The sequence below is a fragment of the Zalophus californianus genome, chromosome 10, assembly GCF_009762305.2.
Source record: "Zalophus californianus isolate mZalCal1 chromosome 10, mZalCal1.pri.v2, whole genome shotgun sequence".
Taxonomy (NCBI): domain Eukaryota; kingdom Metazoa; phylum Chordata; class Mammalia; order Carnivora; family Otariidae; genus Zalophus; species Zalophus californianus.
Window position 1 is genome coordinate 2,451,920 of NC_045604.1, and position 26,101 is coordinate 2,478,020.

The following is a 26,101-nucleotide window of genomic DNA, read 5'->3' on the forward strand; positions in this document are numbered from 1 at the left end:
TGGGCAGTGTGCCCCCACCCCCCCGTGGTCCCCTGGGTGTGCGCCCCAGTTCCCGCACACCTACCCAAGCTCTTATCCTTGCTGATCCTCCAGGTCAGGGGCCCCTCGTGGACCATCCTTCTCGCTGTAAGGTCCAGGCTCTGTAGGGCGACACCATCCATCCATCCATTCATTCAACCGCATGCGAGAACCGTCCAGGCGCCAGATGCCTGGCGGAGGAGCTGGGGGCCAGTGGCCAACAGGAGGCGGACTTTGCTCTGACGCTCCTGTCGGGCCTCCCCCCCACCCAACCCCGTCTTATACCCACCCCCAGCACCTCCGGTTCCAGCGTCCAGTCCCGCTGCTGGGGCTGTCTGCCTGGGTGTGCGCGGGGTCCCGCCGGGGCACCCCGTCCCAGGCCGGCCCATGCCGCCTGCTCCGAGTCCCTCCCGGCCCCGGCTCTGCTCCCAGGGGTGCCCCAAGTGGGTGTGGGGGGCTGGCCGTGCTGGGCCTCCCACCTTGAACTCTGCCGCCAGGGGGTTGCTGGCCCTCTCCAAGGATGTGGTGTCCAGGCGCTTCTGGTAAGCCTCCAGCCGGTGCTGGTTCTCTGTCTGCTTCACCGCTTCGTTCACATACTTGAGGATTTCCCGGCACTGGTCCCGCGCCCGGCAGAGCTTCTCGTGCTCAGAGGTGCCACCTGCCAAGGGGGCAGAGGTGGCGGTCGGAGCTCCTGCCTGGGAAGCCTGTCGGAACCCGCCGTGCCTGGCAAGCCGGCAGGCATGGGCACAGGGCCGCCGCCTTGGCCTAATTGAAGACCTTGAACGGAAGGGTCCCTGTCACTGAGGGTCCTCGGTTCCAGACTGCTGCTCTCTGAAGACACCGACAGCTCTTGGGAATTGCCATCTGGACCACAACCAGCCCCAGGGACACAGAGGAGGCCCGGGGGCAATGACGGCCTCTGGGGTGCCACTCCATACCCGAACGCCAGCGCCCCAAATTCAAGGGCACAGAGGCATGCTCAGGACCCCAGGGGGCTGTACTTTTGGGCACCGCACAGAGGCGGTGTCCAACAGGGGGACGGATGGGCGCTGAATGCACCTCGGCCCTGGTGTGGGACCATGGTCACAGGGGAGTCCCTGCGTGCACCCAGACACTACCATCAGATCTGCCCTGGGGCCACACGCAGGCTGGAGCGGCCCTTCCCTCCTCCCACGGCTGAACACCTTGTCTTCTTCCTCAAAGCCCAGGAACAATCACTTTCTTTGAGACTGACCCTAACAAGGCCAGGACGAAGGCCCTGAAGACCAAAGGAGGTCAGTGCCAGAGCAAGGTCGGAGTGGGGCTGTGTCCCCCGTGCCCTACCGTCTGTGTGCTTGAGGACGCTCTCCAGCAGCAGGGGATACTTGGTGAGCCGCTGTATCTCCGAGATGATTAGGTCTCTGAGTTGCAGCCGCCGGCACTGAGGGTGGCTCTCAGCCTCCTGGACGGACAGCAGTCAACCTGGTCAGGAGCTGGCCGACAGGCGCGGGGCCCGGAGGGGAGGGAAAATCCCACGTGGGTCCTGACCCCAGAGGGCAACTCCTTAAATGTTTAGGGCAAGGCGGGTGGGGGCAGGGAGAGAATCCAAGGAAGGGACGTGGCCAGACAGGCACCACTGAGTAGCCGCCGTGCCCATTTTACGGACAAAGAGGCAGACATCCGCCTACAGGCCCAAGGGTACTAGGAGGTGAATGGGGCCTTCTGACCGCAAATCGGCGCTCGTTTCAGGGAGTGGCGGTTTGTCTCGAGAGTGGGCATGGGCCAGTGTTTCTGAGGCAGTGGCATGGGGCGTGGGGCATGGGTGGGTGTGGGGAGGCGCTGGGCCACCCCCCAGAGTGGAGGAGAGGCCAGCGCGCCTGCCCCGGCGGGGGGGGGGGGGGGGCAGGAGGGCCGTCCAGGAGGTCTCCGGTGACCCTGGCTCACCTTCCTGGCCGTGGACGCACCTGCATGAAGAGCTGGAAGCGGCTCTCCTTGCGCTGCTTGGTCTTGATGAGCCCCAGGGCGATGGACTGGTAGGAGCAGAACTGGGCAGCCACCTGCTGGAGCTCCTCCCGGGCAGGGCCGTCGAACTGTGGCACAAGGGACACCGCCCAGGCGTTGCACCCTTGGCCCCCATGCCATCCTCCACCACTCCTGCCGCCACGGGAAAGGGGACCCGTCTCCTCCCGGCGTACCCGAGCCAACATGAGATCACCGATGTCTTTGATAATGGGGCCCTCCTCCCGGAGCTTCCTCATGGCCTCGCACAAGGAATCTGGAGCAGAGAGAAGGGACACACAAGGAATCTGGGGTGGCGCTGCGCTGCCGGGCCCTCCACGACCAGAGAGGGGGGGCTTGTGGCAGCAGTGCTGGGAGGGGGAAGGGTCTGGCGGGGGGGGGGGATGCTGGTTTCCGGGCCAGGGAGAGCTGGTGAAGGTCGTCTGCTCAGGGAGGCCCTGGCGTGGGGGCGGACCGGGGACAGAGACCCGAAGGCTAGCCGGAGTGTGTGTGTGTGTGTGTGTGGGGGGGGGGGGGGGACAGCGGGCGGGGAGGGTGAGCCCCTCACTGTGGATTTCAATGAGCTCAGGCAGGTTGGGGAAGAGCCGGGCCAGCTCGTCCCGGGGCATCAGGTTCTCCTTCTTCATCCGCTGGTAGAAGATCAGGTCGAGGACCCGGAGTGTGCGCAGGTGGGAGGCTTCCGTCACAAACAGCTCTAAGCGCGGTGTTGCAGGACGGGGGGAGGACAAGGCAGGGGAGGTCAGCAGGTAGCCCAAGTGACGACCGTCACCCCAAACCCCCTCACTTCTGAGGCAATGGGGCACTGGTGTCTGAAGGTTCGGCAACAGCCACCCCCAGGGCAGGAACGGTGACGCGGACCTGGTCTCGTTCCCGCCCGACCTACTCCCCGCTGAGTGCAAGGTGCACACCCTCACCGTTGATGACCTCCTGCCGGTCAATCTCCCTCTGGCTTAGCCCGGCCACCACGTCCTTGCCCACTGTGTGCTGCCAGTTCTGGGCATCCAGCTCTGGCTCCAGGTCCGACAGCTGGCCCAGGTCATCCTCCAGGAGGTGGGGGAGGAGGGCATCTGTGCAGAAGCCCAGGCTGGGGGACTCAATGCTCCTGGGGCAAAGGGGGCAGCTTCATGAGGAGGAAGGACACACACGAGGGGTTTGTGCCCCCCGCCTGCCCCGTGCCCGTGGGAAACCAGCGGCTGTGGAGACGAGATGCACGCCCCCCCAGCTGCTCAGGGGTGGGAGCGCGCGGCTGGGGCGCCTCACTCACCTGCGGCCCATTTTGGGGGTGAAGGGAGGGGTTGGGTTCTCCAGAGACCTGTGGAGAGAAGTCAGCTCTCATCACCCGCTGTCCCCCTGCCCCGGCCCCGAGGCCCCCCGGCTGCCCGAGCCCCCGCCACCTGGTGGAGAGGCTGGAGGCAGAGGACGAGGCTGACTGGTGGAGGCGGGCGGCCTCTGCGGCCGCATCCATATCCACATCACTGCGAGAGCGGGGCACGTTCTCTGCCTTCCGGGACCGCTTCATCTCTTCCCGGCCCTTCAGGCTCTCAGAGCGGCCCAGGCGGATCTCTGAGCGGGAGCTGGGGGAGCAGGGCAAGAGACCCCGGGGTCTTACAGCCTGAACGGCTATTAACTGCTGCCCTGACTCAGGGGTCCTCCCCCCGCCCCCGCAGGGCCTGAACTTCCCAGGGACAACTCCCGCCGCTGCCCTACAATCTCCTGCCTCTGCTCAGCCTCCCATCCTCCCCGTGACCCATCAGGAAGGTGAAATCTGGGACCAACAGACCAGACTTGTGCTGTGTAGAGACGCCAAAGACCCCACACCCGCCAGGACAGCTATGGACACCAGAGGCCCTGCTCCTGGGCCGTGTGCTGGCCAGTCGCTCTCGCCCTCGGCTCCGGAGCAGGTCAGCCCCCGCCGCGGACTCCGCTCTCCTTTTATAGGACTTCCTCCCAGGGAGGTGTAGGGGCCACCCTCTCACTCTCGTGCTGGCCTCCTCACTGGCAGGCCTGGTGGGAAGTCTACCCACCGCCGGGCTCCGGCTTCAGCTGCGGCGTGGGGTCTCCCGTTCCTATCCTGTAGCACACTTCCTGGCTTGCACTACCCCTCCTGGGGGCCGGCTGGCTCGGCGGGGCCTGGCTCCTGGCTGGCAGGAAGCTGCCCCCCGGCAGCCATGTCTGGCCACCGTGTGTCTCTGGGCCTTGAGAGCCTGATGGCCGGTGCCACTCCTGTCTGCGCCCTGCAGAGCACGGTGACAATGGCACCTCTGACCCTGGCTGCCCCCGGATGGTGCCTCCCTGCGCAGCCCTGCTGACATCATCACTTACGTACATCCCACCCTGCACGTAGGACCATGGGCGGCCTGGAGAGCGCGGCAGGCTGCCACAGAGGAGCCAAGCGGCTCGGTCTCTGTTCACTGCGTCTCTCTGAACTGCCCAGGACCCAAGTGCAGCCGCCCCGGGGTCCTGAGGGTTAGAAGCCCTGCTGCCATCTCCTCAGAACACCCCGTGGCCTGCTAGAGCGCCTCCGACTGAGCCTGCCAACAGCACCCGCACCAGTGTCCACAACGGGCCGCCCGGCGAGCTCCTGCACTGAGCCTCCCAGTCCCCATGGGTGAGGAGCGGGGGGCACACCCTCCGCTGGGCCCCAGTCCCTAGAACACTGCCTTCTGGAACTGCGGGCCCCTTTCATCTGCCAACCCCTGCCCCACGGTGCTGCTGAGAGGGCCGGCAAGCTGACCATGGACTCAGGAGCCTGGTGAGTGCCTCAGGGCCCGGTTCGTTACCTGGCAACTTCAAGAACATAAGTTTGCAAAAGGCCTCACCTTGTTCTCAAAATGTTGATGTTACGTCTATATAACCATTCGTTTGATGCAACCTTGACATCAGGCCTACACGTCACATACTTTATACGTTTAGTTCACTCGCTAATATCAGAACTCAATCTCTCAGCTCAGGACAAACGTAACCTTCCTCTTCCCTTAAACCTCTGTTCTCACTACGGCAGTCTTCCCGCACGCACGCACGCACGCAGCTTAGGGGCTTCCTACGAGCAGGAGGGACCTTGTGCGGGCAGGGACGGCAGACTCACGCTGTGATGATGGTTTTGGAGGTGAGATGGGTGACTACCCAGGCCGTTCCCCGGTGAGTGGGTGCACGCCCGCTCAGGGGCTCAGGCTCGGGTGCACACGTGTGTTATTTCTGCACACGCGGGACCACGGGGACTACGGCTTGAGGGTGACTGAAGGAATGTGCTCGGAACTTTCCGACCACAGGTGGTTTTCACTGAGAGCTGGCTGGAGAGTGTGAGACAGGATGGAACTGCTGTCCCACCACGGTCGAGAGCAAGTCCAAGAGCACATTTCCAGCCAGAAAAGGGTTCTCATTAGAACCTGGCCAAGATGGACAACATGCTTGCAGACCCCTCTTGTTCTTGAGAGGAGAAGAGCAGTTTGCTCCGACATGGCAGAACCCCATCTCCAGCGCTCTTCCTCACAGGCGCCACAACCGTCCTTCTGTGACCTCGCTATTTCCCAGGACCTCCCCCTGCCTCCCTGCCCCATGGTCTTTCTGACCTTGTCACCTCCGGTGTCGGGACTAGCTGCTCTATTCCAGCACAGACGCTGCCTAGTAGCCCGGGTGAACTGGAGCAAATGCTAAGGGCAAGCAGTCCCTGGGCTGGGAGGTCAGGGGCCGAGCTCCGTCCTCCACTGGCCTGATCGCCAGCACACACCATGTCCTTTCCTGACGACCCCCAGGCGGGGAGGCTGGGGGAGCGGTTGCGAGGTCTGCAGCGGAAACCTTATGGTCTAGGGGAGTGGACGAGGCAGCCGGGATCAACGCTGGCTGCAGACCCAGCCTGGGCTCCCCTCCTCGGGGAGGTGGCACCTGGCCCCCCTCACCTGTCGCTCTCCAGCAGGTCCTCAGGGAAGCTTCCGGTGGACAGCCGCTGCGTCCCAGGCTCTGGGGCATCATACGGCTGGTTGTTCTCAAAGTGCTGAATGATGTTCCTCACGTTGCCTGGTTTGACTGGAAGCGGAAAGATAATGAAGGGTACTCTGCTTTCTGTTCAGGGATGGTGTCCCAGGACCCTCGCTCCCCCCTCGCCCAGAAGAGAGCAACGAGCAAGCATAGATGACAGTAGCACTGGGCACAGAACCCGGAGACGCGGTGCTCGTCCTCTGGACGAGCTCCTGGTCCTCTCCCACTGATGTGCAGAGCGGCCCGGGTGGCCACTCTCCCTCTCACATGTTTCTTGTTCAAAGAAACAGAGGGCAAGCAAGAAAGTCAAAAGGCTCATGTGATGCTCTGCAGAGGGGCTCTCCTCAAAGACAGTGAGCTCAGCTCCAGGGACCTCAGAACAGGAGCTGGGCTCCCAGGGCCGATGGGCCTGAGACCAACAGCAGAGCGAGGGGGGCTGGGAGGCGGGCGAGGCCCTGATCCTACCCACACTAACTGGGGTCCCACCTACGAAAACGTACAAATCTCCCCAAATAGCCAAACTCAGGTTTTGTAAGAAAGCATCCAGGCCAGAGGAAGTAGAACTAACTATCCTTTGGGCAGGCAGCTGGGGTAACAGTTTCACAGAACTGCGTGAGAGGGGTTACGGATGTGTTCGGATGAGGGGCTGCTACCGTCACCCCCACTCTGGGGACCAGGGCCACATCCGCCTGACCCAGGGTCAGCTATGCGACCACAGCCTGAGCAGTGCTGCTGGGCGACGGTGTGGGGCCCAGGAACACCCCGGGACAGGCGGCCATCAGCTGAGCCCCCACTCCCCTCCTGTGGGCCATGTGTCCTTGGCATGCAGCTGCACCCCGGTGAGGGGCGGGCGTTGTCTGGCAGCGAGCATAACTGAGTCAGGGTAACGGGAAAAACAGGTAGGAAGGAGCACAATTTGTTAAAACGAGCCCATTTTTCACTGGTGTCCCCTATCCTCCGTCCTCTGTTCTCCAGATGACAGGGAAACGAGAGAAGTAAACTCCACGTCATTAACAATCAGATACGGTCACGGCTAATCAGGGGTGACAAACTGATTAACCCAAATGGTCCAGTGCTCAGTGCTGGGGCATCTACCTCTGGGGGTGTGTGGCCTTCAGATGTGGATGCAGACTTTTCTGATATCCCGGGAACTCGAGAACACCGAACCCAATCCGTAAACTACTGTGGGAAGCTCTAGCTCGCGGAGCTGGTGGACGCCCAGGCCCCTCCCCTCCCCAGGCTAGGGCAGCTTGGTGGGCCGCTCACTCTCGGGCAGGGCGGATGGGAGGGGGTGTGTGCAAGAACTAAGGGCCTGGGAGTCAAGACCGTTCTTTTATTTTTCCACTGTCTTCTAGGCCTTTTCTCAGAATTTGAAAGTGTTTCTAATTTAAAACAGCATAACGGGTTTAGGAAGTTAAAACTTTGAAATAATTTTGAAAATCATTATTTTCTGCCATCACTTTACATAAAATGATTTCTAGCGACTGGACAAGTTCCTGATTGCATCCTACAGCTCTTTCTCCACAGACCCACCGCAAAACTAGACGGTAGCAGTCACGTGACTGTATTCGCGGGGGCCGCACCCACCGCACCTGGGCTCACCCGCCTGGAGGCGCTCAGCCTCTTGGGGTTGACGCGGAGAACGTGGTTTTTCTGTGCTCAGAGCCTAACGTGCACGGTGGGGGCATTCTCCCTGACCATCGCAGTTACGTGGTGTGGTCCACGTTCAGAGTCAGGGGCAGGGAGGGGCCACACCGGAAGGCTTAAGCAGAGCAGATGACAGACAATAAAAGGCCCCAGAGAACCGTTACAGACCGCTGTCTACTAAAGAAAGCCCGCATAGTCCTCAAAAATGAGGATTTCGGTTATTATTTCAATGGAAACAAAAATCTGAGGAGCTCGTGCGGGACGTGGCCTCCCGCGTGCACACAGAGCCCCGGACCTTCCAAGGAAGGGAGGGAGAGAGAGAGCAGTGCCCGGGGAGGGCCGTGTCACAGGGCCGGTGGGGCAGCAAGGACGGATGGACGGGCGGAGGCAACGGATGGACGGAGGAGGGGGCGGACAGGCAGAGGAGGAGACACAGACTTGAGAGATGGAAACTCAAAGCTAAAGCAAAGAAAAACCCACAGAAAATGGTCCTTTTACCTTCCACAGGGGACAAGGGAATATGAAATGCTAAAAGAAAACAAACAAAAACAAAAGTAAACCATGAAAAGTCAAATTAATGTTTCAAGACTCAAAACAAAACTTACATCAAGCTGGAAAATGAAAAGGTAGTGGCAAAACTCAGGTCTGATAGAGAAGAGTCCCCCCCAAGCCCCCACCCCACCGGCAGGCAATTTCAGAAAAGGCTGCTGGCCCACCCCAGGGCCCTTCCCAGATTCCCAAGACTCATGCTGGGGGTTGAGGATCCTGACTGGGGACCAGCGGCAAGTTCCAGACCAACGACAGAGCTGGGAAGACCGGTGACCAGCCCACCCGAGCTCCGCGTAAGCGGCAGCAGCAGGGGGGCCTCTGGGCCCCAATCCTGCCCCCATCCGCCTAGCTCTGCTGCATGGTCACTCGGACATCTCGCCAAGGGCCTGCACGTGCTCCCCACACCCCCCCGGGGCACGGACAAGCCCACTGGAGAAGGTGAAGGGGGCATCTACTGCCGACAGAGCTTGCCGCGGGGGTAATGTTCCTCTGTGTGGTTGTGCCTACAACAGGCTCTGAGTTCCTAGACTCAGGCCCAGGCAGCGGCACGGCCTCCTGGTCCCCGTCCCTGGAGGAGCCCACACACGTGTGACAGGGGAGACTAAGCGGCACTGACAGGAAGTGGTGCGTGGGCACGTGGCTGCACCCCCGCCCAGGCCGCTGCCCCCCAGCCCCCTGACTCACTGCTCTGCGAAGAGCTTTTGGGCTTCCCGATGTACTTGAGGATAGGGTTTCGCCTCTTGTCCTCCAGGGCGTCCTTGTCTTTTTTGGAATTGCTGCTCTGCTGAGACAAGAGACACGGGGTTTGGAGAAGGTCCCAGTCCCCAGACGTGGCTGCTGGCCCCAAACAACTAACTAGAAGGCAGACTCCTGCCTGTTCCTGAGCCAGCACGGGTGCTTCTGGCCCAGGTCTGAGCTAGTCTGTGGGTTCTCACGGACGCCCCTGTGAAGGCAGTGGGGGTCAAGTGCAGTGATGGAGGGGCTTTCCCAGGCTGCCCCCCTGCAGAGAACCGCACCAGAAGATACTGTCGAGATAGCTCTGTCACCTTCTTGGTCTTTGGGAAGAAGGGCAGCCACTTGTCCTTGTCAGGAGCTGCCTGGGCCTTTTCAGCTGTGCCGGAAGGCCGTGCCTCTCGGAGACGGAGCCCAGCGTGGCTCATGTAGGTATTGAGGACGAATTCCATGGGGGTGCTGCGAGAGAGGGGGCGGGCGTGGCCAGAGTGCTTGAGCTGTCCTCACCACCCAGGTGGTGGTCCCCGAGCAGCAGTGGCCTGGACCCCATGACCCCGCTTTGACCAGGGCTATACTCAGACCGTGACCCCCGAGGCTAGGGGCCCCCCTGTGACTGGAGGATGGCCGGCACACTGCATACTCACCTCCTGTCCTCCTCGTACTTGGACCTGGAACAAAAGAAAGGACAGATGACTCGCACTGTGGGGCACAGGTGTGTCCACTGCGCACACATGGAGGATGGGGGCCGTCGGGGAGGGAGGCTGGGCCTTGACTCTTGGTCTCAGCTCCGAGCCAGCGTGGGGCCCAGGAGGTGAAAGCCCTCACTCCCCTGGGGGCCTCTGCACAGTGACGGTGATGTCCTTCCAGCTGAAAGGAAGGGGATGCGGCAAACACGGCCTTGGGAGGTATTATGGAGGAAGGGGCTCGTGCAGTGCCCCGCTGAAGGAGGACAGAAGGTCGCACCCTGAGACCTGATCCAGGGGAGCCTATTTACCAGGCAAATGGTAACAGCAACGGACGCTAGAGAGTGCGCTACCTGCCAGGCACCACTCGACACGTATTAACTCGACGAATTCTTGAACAGCGCATGAGTAGATACCAGATCTTGTGAGACCGAAGCTTCCCGGCTTCACCCCATCACAAGCGGGTGACCACGCTGCCGGTGATAATGCCACGTGACTCTTGGGCGTTAGGATCTCAGAACAAGCACAGGCTGGTGTTGTGCTCACCCTTGGAGCGGTCGGGCTGATTCCTGCCATCAGACCGCTAGGGAAACTGAGGCCCAGACAGGTCCAAGGCTTAGCTCAAGGCCAGGGGGCTGTTTCCAAGAATATGCCCCCCGTGTGCTCTGATCCGTTGCAAGACCGTCCCTGAGGCCGCGTCCTGGAACCTTCGGGTACGGTCTGACACGGGGCTCCGACTGGCTACTGCGAACTGCCCTGCACACAGCCACCCGGTCTCGGCTGATGGCACCTTGTCTTTCCAGCGGCTCAGGCACAAACTGCAGAGTCTTCCCTGACTTTTCTCTCTCCCACAACCCACACTCAGTTTTTAGGAAATGCCTGTTTGCTTGACCATCAAAATACCTCTGGGACTGACCACTTTTCACTGCATCCTTCGTTCCAGCCCCTACCCCGTGGGTTCCTGTGCAACCCCTTGCCTGGGACTCTCTCTTGCTCCCTACCACCCTCCACCCACAGCCCAGCCCCACTCCTGCCTCCCCATCTGTCCATCTGTCCACCCCTACAAGCGTTCTCAGGCTCTGTGGCCGCCCTCCCATCACCTCTGAGGTCAGCACAGACCTTCTCGATGTGCTCTGGCCAAGCTGCCCTCTGCTGCCCCCAAATGCCAAGCAGGCGCCTACCCTGCCCTGCTGCCCTCTGCCTGCGATGCTCTTCTCCCAGATGTCGGCGAGGGCAACGACCCCACTTCCTTCAGGTGCTCTAGTGTTATTCTCTGGGTGCGGCTTGCCCTGACCCCACTATTTAAATCTGCCATGCACCAGCTCTGTGCTCTGGACCACTTCCTTCGGCCTGCTGTCTCTCCCTCATCTCGAACATGTTATAGATCTTGCTTATTTATCAAATGCTGCTTTCTCTTCCCGCTACAACGTCAGCACCATGGGAACTGCTGTTTTGATCACGAACACATCCCAGGAGCCTAGAACAGACTCCATAAATCTCGCTGTATGGAATGACAGCATAAACAGACTATGGAGATGTCTCGTCTGCTTTTGTCATTTTGTAGCTGAGACCAAGGTCACACACGATGAAGCCTGACATGTGCCCAGAGTCACGTGGGTGATGCTGGGAGGACGGGCCGGAGAGGCGCAGCCCCTGTGCCGCGAACTCCTTCCTCGGAGAGTTAGGTGTCTTCTGATGCTGTCAGTTAAATACGGCTCACCCTCCGTCTGCCAGCTCATCTGCCTCCTGAAGGCAGCACCCACGGCAGACCTGAGGTGTGGCCCTCCCGCCGGTGTCCACGGGACATCCAGGCAGGAGGCAGAGCGGGCGGGAAGAGGGCTCGGAAGGAAGCAGAAGTTCCTAACGCCTGAGTCCCCGTGGGCAGCCCCGGGTCCTGCACCTTGCGTGGAGTGCCGCACTCTCCCTGTCCTTCAGGGAAAGGAGGGCTGGCAGGCGTGGAGGGGAGACATCGGGGAACAGACCCACGAGTGCTTGCATCTGTTCCGCACTCACAGAATGTCTGCCAGGGCGGCCAGCTGCTTCTCGGCCACTTGGCGCTCTCGGACAGGGTCCCCGTCCAGGTCCAGCAGGTCATTTTCTCCATACAGACTGCCAAGCCCCAGGGTGCGCTTTGTTCTAAGCCAGAGAGAGAGACAAATGTACACAGATGCCCGGCAGAGGCCCAGAAGCAGCGAGGCGCGTGCACATGCACGGGAGACATGGGGGCCAGCAGGTGGGCAGGCAGAGGGGGCGGCGGGCTGGCACCTGTAGTCCTGGATCTGCTCCTGGATCTCGGGCATGGCCGCCTCCTGAGCTTCACGGAGCACGGTGCGGACGTCCTCACTGCTGCGCAGACGCAAGTCTGGTGGGAACCCAGGGAGGACACGAACGGGGTGTCGGGAGGAGGGGGCCGCGCCTGCGGGGCCCCCTGTGGCCTGGAGGGAGGCCGGCTTTCCACCCTCCGGTGAGCCAAGGGAGGGGGAGGCCTGGACCCGGCCAGTCACTCCTGAATCCAAGACTGGAGCCCTGCCGTGCGGGGCCCAAGGCGAGGACAGGACACCTGGGCGTTCCAGGCTCCATGACGTGGAAGGACCTTAAAGCCCTCCCTGCTGTCAGACGTGCCGGGGGCTGCCCTCTGCCGGCACAGTGGCAACCTCTCCTTCTCGGTGGCTGCCCGGCAGGCACCTCATGTGACCCTGGGCGGAGTCCGTCCTCTGTCCCTGCAGCAGTGTCACGCGGGTGAGGACCAGTGTCCGCCCAGCTCTGTTCACCCCCTGGCCGTGGGACACCTATTCTCCCAAGCTGCCTGGGACCTGCTCCTCAGGCTGACGCCCTCTTATGCCGCCTTCCCTCAGCTCTTCTACTCACGACCTGAGAGCAAGAGGGAACGGAGCGACCAGCCAGCAGGCCGGGTCCTCACTGGACCAGCTGCTCTGGGATCAGTGAGGAACTTACAGAAACAAAAATGCTCCGCAGATCCCGACCCTGAAGTGGGACGGAGTAGGCCCTGGTTTCTGGATTTTTCAGAGTTCCGTCAGGGATTCTGATGATCGGCCAGGCTTAGGAATCCCTCAAGTCCAACCACCCCTTGCTACCGACGGCCCCGCAGGGCCCAGGAAGGCCCCGGGGACGGCTGGCGGAAACGAGCGCATGTCTCACGGGGTCATGTCTTCCCTTCCTGGGACGAGCTCCCCAGGCAGCGCTGTCCTGTGGTTGCTTGTCCACCAGCCACCTCCCCCTCCTAGAGGGAAGGGGTGCCCAAGGACGGGCTGTGCGCCCTCTGCTCTGGAGCCCCCAGGGCCCAGGACGAGACTAAGTGGCCCATGAGCCGACTTACCAATTTCAGCCTGTAACACCTCTGGGACCTTCACTCTCAGCGGCTAGAAGAGAGGAGTGGGGGCAGGCGGTGAGACCCACAGCCCAGGGCGCGTGGGAGATGTTGCCCCGCGGCAAGGAAGGCCTCCCAACACCCCCTTGTCTCCTTCCCCGACACCTGCCGCCCGTCCTCCCCTCTCTCTCCTTGTAAGCCTGCACACGAGGTTACGGCATTTGGGAAATGGAATCTGAAGCCACAGGGCCAGCAGGCCATCTTCTGGGGCGGCCCATGTGGGTTTACGGGTTCCCCACTACCGCTGACTCAGCAGCAATGCGGAAATGTCACTGGGCCCTCTCCTCTGCTCCCCACTGTGGCCGCGCGTCCCAGTAAGCACGGAGCACGAGGGGCTGGCAGTGGGGACAGGCTGAGTCCACCACCCCTACAGGGCCACCCCTCCTCCAGACCCACACAACGGGACAGGCATGGAAGTCCTGGGGAACACAGGACTCATTAATCCCACGAGCTTACGCTGTGGAACTGAAAGTCACTTGGGCGTTAGCACAGCTGGTCAGACTGCAGGCCCCCCATGTCCTGTGCGGGTGGGCGCCGCCGCAGCCCTGTCCACATGCACGGCACTCCTCCGCCCCCACACTCCAGGCCTCCTCCCTGCGAACCCTGCTTTGGGCAGGATCCCCGAGGGCGCTGAGTGTCAGAAACCTGGCTTCTCATCTGGCTCACTGATCTTCACCGCCATTGGGAGTCTCTGTGCCTCTGCTGCCTCGTCCCCCGATGGGCGGGCAGGGAGGGTTGGGGGGAGCCAGCACTGGTCCAGGGGGCAGGCAATGTGCCTTCTACCTTGCACACGTGGAACGAAGGGGCTCAGGGGTGACAGCAGGGCTGCGAACAGGACGCAGGAGCCCTCAGCCCTGACTTCTCCTCAAAAACCTGTCTCCATCCGGCCTAAATGTGTGGCTTCATTTTTCCTCTGCTCCCGAGTGGCCCCAAGAGTCCAATAAAACTGTAATTCAATCCGTGACTGCCTTACCGCATTTTTCTCTAGGAAAATATTCCAGATGTCTTTTCCTAAGCCACGGGAATCCTTGGGGTTTGTCTGCTGGTAAACCTCTGTGCACAAGTAGAAAAGCTAGGAGAGAGAACGGGTTAGAGCAGCAGTCCCCACGCCCCCACTCCGCGGAGCGGGATTCTGACCCCGGGGACACAGGTGGTGCCTGGAGCCATCTGTGACCCTTCTTGGGAGAGGTGCTGGGGCACCTGGCAGGCGCAGTCTCGTGACGCGGCTGAGAACGGAAGACGCACACGATAGCCCCCAGCAAGCAATCCTACAGTTCAACATGGCCACGCGGAGGCTGAGAAGCCCCGGCTTCGAGGTCCCGAACCCTCCAGTAGATCAGCGCCAGCCTCGGCCTGGCAGCTTCCAGCACAGGCAGCCTGGACTCTGCGTCCCCCCAGACCTGAGCCTTTGCCTCGTACTTGTTTGTCTCTTGTTTTCTAGGGGCTCGTGTCAGGTGCTCAGTGGGCACCTGCTTGGGCGCATGATGTTGACCCTGGCTCCCGATGGCGGTCAGCCCCGCAGGAAAACAGTGGTCGGGGTCTTGTGAGGGACACAACATTCTCCTCTCTTGTCCACCTTTTCCTCTGAGCCCAGAGCAGCATGAGAAAAGCTGCTGAGGCTGGTGGCCCTGAGCCCCGTCGCCGCACACATCACCCCATCACCTTTGTCATCTCGCCCCTCTGCCGAGCCTCCCCATAGTCATGTCGCGGGGCTGCAATCCCCAGTGTTACCCTAGAGAGACCGTGTCCTCCAAGCGGACCGAGAACAGTGGCGGGTGTCCTGGCCTGGCTCCTCCCCACACCACATGCAGTCCCTCCTGCTAATCTTGCACCTTCTCGGCCCTGTCTCTGTCCCCGAGCTGCCTGCCGCTGCCCGCGGATCCGACTTCTCTTGAGAGCAGAGGCAGAAGCGAGGGCAGAAGCGGGCCTCAGTCAAGACGACGCTCCTGACTTACCAGCGGGCTGGGGTCGGCCTGAGAGAAGATGTAGCGCAGGAAAACGCCCAAGTGAGCTGGCCGTGCCTTCAGCTTCTCGAGGTCCTGGAAGATGATGTCGCTCTGCAGGGCAGAAGGGCGGGGGCGGCTGCCGTGCGTGGACGCAGGGCACAGGAGCACGGTCTGCTGCAGCTTGGCCCCCATGGCCCCCGCCGCCCCAGACCGACAAGCTGCGGCGCCCACCCCGTGCCCCCTCACGGCCGCGGCGGCTCCAACTGCTTCCAGTCAACAGCAGCTGGTGTGACCGTGACGAAAGGAGAAAACCAGGAAACCGTTACCTCGTTGTTGAAATAACCCGGGTCATAATCTTCCTCTGGGCCAATAATTAAAGGCTTCGGGCTTTGGTCTGTGCCCTGGGGAGAGAGGCCGGTCACAGGGAGGAGAAGGTACGGGACAGGCGTCCCAGCCCTCCACGACGCGTGTGGGGATGGCGTGGCAGGAAGGACCACACGGGTCTGGAGAACGTTGGCATCTCCCTACCTCCCCCAAATCTCAGAGGCAAGAACCACGATTTCCACTTGTGGAAGTCAAGTGCTCCCGGGCGGGGCCGCCGGGGCACGTGTGCGCGGGCATGGGAAGCGAGAGAAGGCGTGCTCTTCCTGTTTGCGAAAGCTCTGGGGGGCGGCGGCTCCTGCGACGGCGGGCTGGGGCTCTGCTGTCCCCTCGGCAGCCACGCCCGCGCCCACCATGGCATGCACCAGCGCCTGCAGGTACCGGTCTCTGTCACAGGACAGCTCGGGGCCTATCTCTGCCTCCCGGAGGCAGATGACGGAGGGGACGGAGCTGACCTCTCCCCAGCGTGGCCTGCTCAAGGGTCTCTGGTGGATCTCCATGACCTGTCTCAAATCCAGCCTTCTTGGCGTGGTTTCCTTCCTCGTGCCAATTTTACTAAAGAGCTGAGCCTAACTGGTGTGCCAATATTAGGTATGATGACAGTGTTCATACTGCACAGGCCTTCCAGATGCTTCCCTGGACAAGCTTTCTCCTGAAGGTTCCTTGGGCTTTCAGACCTTTTCTCCCAACTACGTTTTCCACTCAACGCAATCTACCTCATTTCCAGGGATTCCCCAAGAAGGACCCTGCTCTGGAGCCCACGTGGATCACTCACGCCCACTCTCTCCCAGGCCTCAGATGCCTCCCACCCCACTCACTCAAGCAGCTTCACCTGATGGCGCCTCCTGGTTGCCCCTCACTCATCCTGTTCTCCTGGATATTTGTGGACCCTACGCTCAGCATGAGACACACAGAACCCGAGACCCAGAAGGTACGTCAGAGTCTGGCACTCACTGGCAAATGAAAAAGTGAGGCCCGCAGAGGCTGAACACAGAGGCAGGCCACATCCCGGGCCTCCCCTGTCCCGTGACACCGTGGGGCCCCCAGGGGACACGAGATGGCCACTTGAGGCTCCACCTGGCTCTGGGGTGAAACCTGAAAATACCAGGTTTTTGCTTGTTGTAAGGGGGAGGATATTTTTAAAGGCTTTACAAATACGCAGTTTTTCTGATTACAGAAAGCAGAAGACGCTCATTATTAAAAAAAATTAGATGTTGTACAGTGATGCAACAGAAAGTAAGAGTTTCCAAAGGGTCCACCTGCTGTGCTGAGCCCGGACGGCCCCCGGCCCCGCCCCCATCAGCACAGATTACGATTCAGAAACTGGGGCCGTGCTGAGGCCGCTCCATTAGTTCAAAGATAACAACTTCAACAGTTTTCAGAGAAAGGGAGAAAGGACACCATGACCAAGTTACTCCACACCTGCTCCCATCAGCCGCCCGAGGGAGCCCTCGCTCCAGAGCAGGATGTGCCTGAGCCATGGCCCGCAGCGCTCCGGGGAGGGCAGGTGGCCGGTGAACACTAAAAAACGCTGTTTTTCAAAACCGGAAGCTCTCGCCGTCTTGCTCACACGCAGTGACCCAGCTTCTGGCTCCACAACGTCAGGCAATCCCCTCAACAGCTGAAGTCTCTGCACTGAGCCCAAAGTGCTCCTCCTGACACTCCCCTGCACCTAGTCTACCCCTGTAGGCAGTGGCGTCCACACCAGGCTTTCAGGACCGTGGGGCCACAGGGAAGTGCCCTGAAGGGCGGACAGGGCTGGGGCTGGTCCCAGGGTAGCTGAGCTTTCATTTGGTTCCTATATTAGCGTGCCAAATGTAAGACTTTGTGTAAGACAAAGGATTTTGCTAAAGAAAGAAAAAACTGAACATGAGTATTCTGGAGACACCAAACAAACCTATCTGCCGTTCCACACAGACGCTCTCTGCTCCTCCACGTCCCTTCCCTGTGGAGGTGTTCACATGTCCTCACACGGAGCCCGTTCAAGTGCCTGTTCACACCATGTTCTTCCCTCGCTTTCGTTCTCTAGACAAAGTCTCCCTTAAAGGGGGTTTAGCCTGAGTATTCCTGGCCGGGCCCGGGGAAGCTGGTTCTGGAGGAGGGGAGGGAGAACTGCAGGGGGCTCTGGGCCCCTCACCTGGTCGCTGGCGCTGGGCACTGGTGCGTCCGAGCCCTGCCGCCGGTGGTGCTGGGCCAGCCGGGCCATGGTCACAGGCGAGGTTTGGGGACTGTCCGGCCCAGGGTCCGACAGCGCCGAGCTCCGATTCATCAGCGCCTGGAGGAGCAGAGCCCATCCAGAAAGTGCCCCTCCGCTGGTCTGGTAATGCCCACGCCCAGGGGCGCACGCATGCATGCCCGGGGCTACGCAGAGCCCTTGGTTGCGTGGCACCCTACTCGGTGCTCAGGATGGCGCTCTGGGGCAGATCCCACTCCCCTCCCACCCTTCACACAAGGAAAACGACCACGCAGACGGGTCGCGAGACTTGCTCAAGGCCGGGAACCCAGCGCTGGGGTATTCCCTGGACGCAGCCCCGGCACCTGAGCCCAGCCCACAGCCGTCCCCTCTAAGCCAGGCCACCTCCCAGACAACCAGCCCTTAGGATACGTCGACTGTGGGCCACCGAAGACCCTCCGCCCCTTCTCGGGGGGTCTTTCCCACAGATGGATCCCTGCACATACGCTCACCGTCCTCCACGGACAGGCGGCAGCAGTAAGGAAATGCAATGCCAACTATTGTTTAAAATTAGAGTTCAAATGTGTTAATTAGCCTGGCTGACCAGATATCTGACTGATGGCGTTATGACTTCTTCCGACCTCTCGTACTTTTACTTTGCAAGTTTACATTTGCAGCTTCTACGTGTAGGCAGACAATAGCTGGAAGGGAACGTGAAGCCGAAAGCTGAAATGCGTCTGACCCTCCAGAAAAGATGAGCTGTTCAAGTGAGATCTGTGAGGGAGCGAGACAGCCTGCCGCCCCGACTTGGCCGGCTCCGTGCGCGCATCTAAGACGGCGTGGCCGCAGCCGAAGTCCTGTGTGTGCGGCTGAGACTGAGGCTCTGCTCCCCCGCGCCCAGAGGCTCCTGCCGTTCTCACGGCTGCCTCCGCCCGGCTTTTTACAGGACAGAGCTGTGGTAAAGGAGACACTGGGTCTGATGGTCCTGCATGCAGAGCAGAGTGACTGAAACCCCGGGAGCTGGAAGTGTGGCCGAAGTGCACCTGCGGCAGGTCGGAGGCCGCGGCACAACCGGCCACAGCAGGACCTCTGGGTGCCTGGACAGGGGACGCCGACCAGGGTTTGAGACGGGGCTGGCCCCTGCGGGCACTCACCTCACTGAGGGAGGGGAAGCGCTCTGTCCCAGAGTCCCAGCCGCTGTCCGCCTCCTGGGAATCCAGAGGCAGCTGGCCTGGGGAGCAGACAGTTTACACGGGAGGTGGCGCCGTGGCCTGGGGGCCTGTGTGCGGGGCAGGAAGGCGAAGCCACCACTTCCCTCCTTCCCTGGTTTCTCTCGGGTCAGATGCTCCACACCCGGCTTTCGCCTCCCTGAGGGCCTGTGCCCAGTCCTATCACCTCCTGGAACGAGACTCCACGGCTCTGCCACCGTGAGTCGTACCCACCCCACCCCTCTTCTGGCTCAACTCACTTCGGGTCACAAGAGCACCAGGGGCCGGGAGGCGAGCCGGGGTCTGGACCCCCATTGTGCCAGTAGCGCTCTGGCTCTCCCGAGGGTGGGAAGCTTACGCTCTCGCGGCCCTGTCCCTGTGTGAGGACGCTGCTTTCTCTCCCCATCCTAATGCCTGGAGAGCAGGGACTACAGCCAACCTTTCCTGAATTGGCCCCATGGGGAGGAACAAGGAGGAGGAAACCGGGGCTGGAGGTCTGGGGTGAGGGGGGTACTCACCTTCTGATGCTCTCTGGCTGGCGTCGCCATGTAGGGGGGGTACGTCCTGAAAGAGAACGGTCCAGAGGGTGGGCACATTCCACGAACCTCTCCCGCACTCGGTCCTTCCCGCAGCCAGCCCTTCCCTCTGTCGGCAGTGTCTGCTCCAAGTAGTGGCTCTTCCTGTTCATTGCCTTAGAAGTGCCCAGGCCGCGGGGCTCCTGCTTCGTTGGTAGTCTGGGGAGGACGGTAAGCCCTAATGCCGGAGAGGGAGCTCGGCCCTTAGAGAAAGTCTCCACACTCACTGGTTTATCGCCCCAGGCCCCACAGCGCCCACTGAGGAGCTGCCCCAGCGGGGCCTGAGGGGAGAGGAGGAGGGGCGGCCTCTGAAGGACTGAACCACGGTCACCGTGCCCCACGCTCGCGAAGCACGCCTTTCTGGGTCTCACTTAGGCTTTCGGCAATGCTGAGGCCCGTGTGACCAGTGAGCAAATGAGGCCCAGAGACTGTGCGTGACTTGCCCGAGCCGTGCAGCAGGACAACCCATGCCAGGGTTGGCGCTCAGCCCCGCAGCTCCCGGCCGGTGTTTTGGCCTCAACCTGCGGAGCACGTGAGCACAGCAGCAGCGCAAACACGCACGGCCCATGAAGGTGGCACGTTTTGGCTCGGACCATAACCCCCGGGCAGGCCCTGGTGGGCTCTCCAGCTCACAGACGAGGACATGGGGCTCCTGGGGCTCAAGCAACTTGCCCCAGAGTCTTAGCGCTGGTGAGCTCAGAATCTGAGTGCCTATCGGCCACATGACACAGATGTGCCTTTCAGAAAGTGGAGCAGTTTAAATTTAATTAGCCTGTGGTTCCCAGACATTTTGATCTGCATGGTCTAAAAAAGAAAGTAGATGATCCTCAAAGAACTTTTATTCGCTTTGGCAAATATGATTCTTGGAGATCTTAGTTTCTGGAGAATTCCTTCTCGTTTGCCTGAAGGGTCATGGCCTGATGAAGACTGAGCAGGACGCCAGGAAGAGAGGCTCTGACTGGAACAGGTAAGGGCATCTCCTCCCTGGGGTTTCCCTACAGACCCTGCTCCATCCATGGTGCGGGTCCCTTACCGCGCCTGACGTGGGAGGTGCCTGCAGCCTCCAAGGAGACCCACTGCTTGCGGCGCGAGAGGCTCCAGGAGCCACCGGAGGCGTGCTGAGTAAAACCGGTGCAGGAACGGCCACACTCCCCGGAGGGAGCAGATAACGAAACTAAAGCCGCGAATGCAGGCTCTCGGAGCACGAGAAAGGGCCCCCCCGCGCCTGCACAGTGCTCAGCCCTGTGGCGCCGAGCGAAGAATTGCTGCCCTTTGTTTCTTTGTAAGATACCGAACGCTGACTAGGCGAGGCCGGCATGGCTCAGAAAGCCTCTGCCCAGGCTCTCCTCCTCGTCCTCCCTGCGGCCACCTGCGCGGCGCCCCTTCCTGGAGCCGGGCCGCGGCACTCACCCCGAAGCCCCCCGTCTCCTGCTGGATCTTCAGCTGTAGCTGAGTGACGCGCCTCCGGGCACCTTCAATCCGCTCTTCCAGCGGGCTGGTGGGGTTCCGGCTGTACACCTCGCAGATCCGCTGGGGACAGCAAGGGCAACAGGGAGGGAAGGGCACCAGGGTGGTTAGTGGAGGCTGGACGACTCACCCAGGGGCGAGAGCAGGCAGTCACCCCAAAACCAAGAGGAGAGATGGGAGCTCTCTGCCTTCGGGAGATGCACGGGAGCTCGCCGTCGCTCAAGAGAAAGGTGTAGAGACGGTGAGAAACATCCCGGAATGCCAACCGGGGCGAGAAGACAGAACACAAAGGCCCGTCCAGTCTGAACCACCGTCCAAGGCATTGCCGCCGTCCCAGCGCCCAGACTCAGGGCATCTCTTGTTCTTTCTGCCCTGCCCTGCTACCTCCCCCCTGCAGGCCGGCCATTCACCCTTTGACCCCTGACATGTCCCCTGTGGCCCACCGTGTCTCCCTGGGCTGACTCCTACACAGCACTCCACACAGCAGCCGCGGGACGGTCTCTGGGTACGTCTGCGCACTGAACACACGTCTCTGGGGAACACTGGCTCGGAGATGTGATCACGCCCCTGCTCAAAATCCTCTGAGACCCATCCCAGGGTCTTCAGAATAAACTCCAAGCTCAGCGTGGGTTTCAAGGCCCAACGCACCTTCCAAAGTGAAATGGACTGAACCCAAACTCAAGTGCCCACCTCGGGAAGCCCTCCCTGATTCCTGTAGATTACTCCTTTTGAGCTTCCGTGCACTTAATATTTTAGAACCTGTTGACACACAATTCACATGAGATAAACCTCAGCATTTTAAAGCATACAACTGAGTGGTCTGCACACATTTGCAGGGTATACAGAGACGGCCCCCACCACGTAGTTCCGGAACACGGCCACCACCTGGCAGGATGCGGTCACTGCCACCTTCTCCCCGCTCCACCCCCACAACCACTAATTTACTTTGTGTCCTTGTGGACGTGCCTACGCTGGACCTCCCTTTAAATGGACTCACACAACCTGTGGCCTTTTGCTCCCGGCCCCTCCCTGAGCGCCTCTCGTGTTGTAAGCGTGTGGCAGGCTTCCCGCCCGGGATGGGGGTGGATCACGAATGTCTGCATACACATGTGTGTCTGATGTACGTTTTCAGTTCTCTGGGGTCAGACCTGGGAGTGGGGCTGATGGAGTGTCTCTGTGCTGTTCTGATGAGCCGCCAAACCGCGTTCGCGGCGGCCGTGTGACTTGGCGTCCTCACCAGCGATGGTGGGAATCCATTGGGATGAGGAGCACACAGGACATAAACTAGAATTTCCCCAATTTCTCCCTTCACCGACACCTGCTACTCTCTGTTGTTTTGGTTCCAACAATCCGGTGGGTGTATGGGGCGGCTGTGACCAGCACCACCCTGATGACCAGTCGCCACGGGCTTACCGGCCATCTGTATGCGTCTTCACTGTCCGTTCAAATCCTCTGCCAACTTACCAACTGGCTCAGATTTCTTTTTACCGTTATGTTTACAGGGTCCTATACGTACTCTGGCACAAGCCCTGGATCGGACAGAGGAGTTACAAGTATTTTCTCCCATTCTGCGGGCTTTTTACTTTCTTGATCGTGTCCTTTGATGCACAAAGGTTTTTAATTTGGATGAAATCCAATTTATTTATTTTTTGGTTGTTTCTACTTCTGGTGTCATATCTAGGAAAACACCACCTAATCCAAGGTCATGAAAATTTACACCTGTGTTTTCTTCTGAGAGTTTTGCAGTTTTACTTACTTATTTTTAAAGATTTTATTTATTTGACAGAGAGAGACAGCGAGAGAGGGAACACAAGCAGGGGGAGTGGGAGAGGGAGAAGCAGGCTTCCCGCTGAGCAGGGAGCCCGATGCGGGGCTCGATCCCAGGACCCTGGGACCATGACCTGAGCCGAAGGCAGACGCTTAATGACTGAGTCAACCAGCTGCCCCGAGTTTTGCAGTTTTAAAAAACACTTTTAGTTCTTACATTTGTCTTTGATCTATTTGGAATTATATTCTGTTTACTGTGTGAGGTACGGATGGATCCACATTCATTCTTTGCATGTAGACGGCCAGTTGGTCCAGCACCATTGGGTGGAAGATGATTTTCTCCACCAAATGGTCTGGACGCCTTTGTCAAAATTCAACTGACCCTATTTGTGTGGTTTAACTTTTGGACTCTGAACTCTATTCTACTGAGCGATAGGTCTGTCCCATCGTTCTGTGCTGCTAAGCATCTGCACTTACTACAACGTGGTATATGCCACATGCATGCATCTCCATCCACCCACAGATACCCCACTGGATCACAAACCCCATGAAGGGAAGCTCCACATCTCACTTTTCTGTGTAACCTTTCCAGCTTCTGCCCCCGCATTGCTCGGATGCCCTGCTCCCCCTGCCCCACACACGAGCACCCAGCATGCAGCAGCAACTCAATCCTGCCAAACACAGGAGCATAGTTTCACATGTCCGTGCCCTTGGCCTGTGCTGTCCACTCACCAGCGGACCCTCCTCATCTGTTCTGCTCGCAGAAGGCCCACCCGTCGAGGCCCAGCTGAAACACAGCCCTGTCCCTGAAGTGTCCCTGCATCCCCACCATTCACGGACTGCTCTCTTCCTTGTCTCCCTATTGACTCTCCTGCTATGCTGTGAACTTCCTCTGCTACAATAGAGCCGTGCAGAGGGCAAGAACCGTCTAAACTTTCCACGTCTATATACCATATGACCTAAAACAATGCTTTATATGAGGTGGGCACTGACAGAAACGTGCTGAATGGAAATGAAAGGGCCAGCCCAGGACTTGGCTGCCCCACCACACGCCCTCCACCAATGGGGTCCCACCGCCTCCTGCCCCCCGCCCAGAGACCCCGAGACCTTCCTTGGCTCTGGTGTTCCCCTGCTGTGTTCTCCCCACTCCATCTCCTGCTGGGACGGGGCTGTGTGTCCACTATTCGAACCTATTACCCAGGAGCTCTGGTCCCTGTTCACTTTCTTGCCCGAGTTCTGCTTTAATGAATCCCACGGTCACAACAACCGTTCAGTGGGCCGCAAGTTTTGGGTGCTGGGGTTTAGGGGTGACGGGCTGTGTCCCGAGAGTAAGGCTGCGGCCAGTGGCCCTCGGCAGGACCTCACCTGTAACTCCTTCTCCTCCTGCCTCAGCATATTACGAAGGATCTGGGTGGCATGTTTTTGGAATTCGGGATCCTGGAAACAGAACAGACCAGTGGTGAGGGCGGGAGCTGCCTCACAGCTTGTCTCCCACCTGCTGGTTCTCAGGCAGGAAAAGCCGGCAGAGCCGTCGGGGTCGTCCGTATGTTTGAGTGACCCACAGCTCCTCAGCAGACTTCAGGCACCGGATGTCCCTCCTGAATTCCTAGAGGCCTTGGCGGCAACCACCCCTGGTACCGAACGGCTCCGCGTTGGTTCCCAGCCCACTGCTTGGTCTTCTGTCCGACCGCAGATCCCCGCCCCATTCCTAACCGCACCTCGTCCTTCCCCTGCCTGTGCGGGTTCACCCCTGCCGCTGCCCGTGCTTCCCCAGCTGCTCCTTCTGTCCCCTTTCGTCCCTCAGGCAGCCTTCCCCCGACTCGTCCGTGTGTCCCAGTCTTGTGACAGTGGCTGGCCGCGGTCTTTAATGGACGCCCCCGTCCGTGCCTGGAGGAGTGCACTCTCCCTGCTGGCGGGCGGCACCCCAAGGGCCTCCGTAGGGTCCCCCCCATTGAGGAAGCACACTGCCCGCTGCTGGCTGGCAAGGCCGGATGCCTTCACGTGGAAGGCAGACACTAAGGGTGGAGTGGCCCCTTCCGTGCAGCCAGTCCTCGTTTTGCTCTGCTGACGCTCTTCACGGATCTCTGGCTTGTCTCTGCCTACCAGCACGCCTCGATACAACCCGCTTTCCTCCCCACGGGGTGACCACGAGGACCGTTACCTGCAATGGTTTGGGCCCTGTGATGCGCTGTGGAGGGGGCAGAGGTGGTGGTGGAGGCGGCGGGGGGACCACAGGGGCGACTCGGGGGGCTCCAGCTGGGGCAGGGTCCTGCTGCAGCCCAGAGACACCGACAGATGAGGGGGAAGAGCCCAGAAGGGTCAGTGCGACGTAGGCGCCGGCTGCAGGCAGACAGACAAGGAGAGGTTTGCTCAAGGAGCGTCGTCCTGGGTGGTGGACAAAGCTACAAAGCGGGGGGGCACGTCTTCTCCCTTCTCCTTTCACGAAGCTTAAAATTCTGCAGATAAAACTCTCCACACTTCAGTGCCCCGCCGCCCCCTAATTCCAGCCCACCGGCCCTGTGTCCACACTGGTACCTCTTCCTTCCCCTTCTTCACACAGGATGCCCAAGGAGAATTCCACCTAGGTACGTGGCTGCCCTCCCCAGAGGCAGCCAGCCCTCGTGCCCTTCACCTCACTCAGTTCCCTCAAGCCCCTGGTGCACAGAAGGCACTCAGACGCTAGCCTCCCACCCTCCTCGGGCCACCCGCCCGTGAACCCTTCCCTCAACTCTCTTGCTTCTGTTGGATTACCTGGGCAGCCCCGATGGTTGGGTCTTCCTGGCTGCAAACAGAATGTTTTTGCCTTTTCCCCCCAATAGGCAACCACTGAGGAAGGCTGTCCGTGGAGGGGACAGGGGAGCGAGTGGCCCTGGTGGGAGCTGGTGCAGCAGGGTATGGTCTCCACGGGTGTGCAGGGAACGGGGCAGGCCCAGTGGATCAAGATGACACACGTGATCCTAGCTGCCTCTCTCACCCACAAAGGCCCCGGGTCAAAGGGCCTGCTGCCCCAGCCCACCTGCCCCCCTGCCGCCTTTCTGGGCTCCGCTCTGACTCACATTTGATAAGCTTCACCACCTCCAGGTGTGAGCTGTTCGTCACCATGGTGCCGTTCACCTGTCGGGGGACAAACGACAGAGTGACCAGGATGGATGCAGGGGATCCTTCCGAAGCTCAAACGCCACTCCTTCACAAAGCCACTTTCCAATGCTCCGCAGACCCCCCTGGTCACTGGGACTTTGCTTCCGTTCACATGTGCTGTACATTCTGTCTTCCCGGCTGGCATGCGAGCCTCCGGCCCTCGGCCCGCGCCCCCGCCCGGCGTGCTTCCTCCTCACTGGAGGGCTAAGGCCTTGCCTCGCCTAGGATTCCCTTAGTGCCTCCAGGACTGTGTGGCACCACAGGCCGGGCAGGTCCCAGCAGGTGGCAGATGGCAAGGCCCTCAGGTCAGCACTGTGTGGGGACAGAGTCCGAGGGCCCTGGGCCCCTTGCTGGTCCCAGCCTCCCCATCTTAGGTGTATTTTTGTTGTTTGTTAAATGGGAAAATAAAACCCATTCCAGAAGCTTGGTTACTTAGAGTCAAGAAGGGCCGAGGAT

At 60.4% G+C, this 26,101-nt stretch overlaps 1 protein-coding gene across 7 annotated transcripts in view; it reads right to left on the reverse strand.

The window, feature by feature from the left end:
- Positions 1–26,101, reverse strand: part of ARHGEF11 (Rho guanine nucleotide exchange factor 11) — an 82,543-nt gene that overhangs the window by 7,511 nt on the left and 48,931 nt on the right. For 4 of the 7 annotated variants that reach the window (XM_035722014.1, XM_035722010.1, XM_035722008.1 and 1 more), the window contains 27 exons: positions 25,564–25,621; positions 24,669–24,847; positions 23,873–23,944; positions 20,684–20,803; positions 19,217–19,262; positions 18,645–18,721; positions 17,455–17,592; positions 15,263–15,337; positions 14,946–15,047; positions 13,964–14,062; positions 12,940–12,982; positions 11,868–11,964; positions 11,616–11,738; positions 9,564–9,587; positions 9,234–9,378; positions 8,872–8,971; positions 8,137–8,166; positions 5,913–6,039; positions 3,411–3,590; positions 3,281–3,328; positions 2,931–3,118; positions 2,564–2,710; positions 2,193–2,272; positions 1,962–2,087; positions 1,342–1,459; positions 498–676; positions 65–140 (listed from right to left, as the gene is read on the reverse strand). In XM_035722014.1, the coding sequence (XP_035577907.1) occupies positions 65–140; positions 498–676; positions 1,342–1,459; positions 1,962–2,087; positions 2,193–2,272; positions 2,564–2,710; positions 2,931–3,118; positions 3,281–3,328; positions 3,411–3,590; positions 5,913–6,039; positions 8,137–8,166; positions 8,872–8,971; positions 9,234–9,378; positions 9,564–9,587; positions 11,616–11,738; positions 11,868–11,964; positions 12,940–12,982; positions 13,964–14,062; positions 14,946–15,047; positions 15,263–15,337; positions 17,455–17,592; positions 18,645–18,721; positions 19,217–19,262; positions 20,684–20,803; positions 23,873–23,944; positions 24,669–24,847; positions 25,564–25,621 (2,797 nt within the window). The remainder of the gene's footprint in view (positions 1–64; positions 141–497; positions 677–1,341; positions 1,460–1,961; positions 2,088–2,192; positions 2,273–2,563; positions 2,711–2,930; positions 3,119–3,280; positions 3,329–3,410; positions 3,591–5,912; positions 6,040–8,136; positions 8,167–8,871; positions 8,972–9,233; positions 9,379–9,563; positions 9,588–11,615; positions 11,739–11,867; positions 11,965–12,939; positions 12,983–13,963; positions 14,063–14,945; positions 15,048–15,262; positions 15,338–17,454; positions 17,593–18,644; positions 18,722–19,216; positions 19,263–20,683; positions 20,804–23,872; positions 23,945–24,668; positions 24,848–25,563; positions 25,622–26,101) is intronic. The other 3 variants (XM_035722009.1, XM_035722012.1, XM_035722011.1) reach the window with 3 other exon arrangements.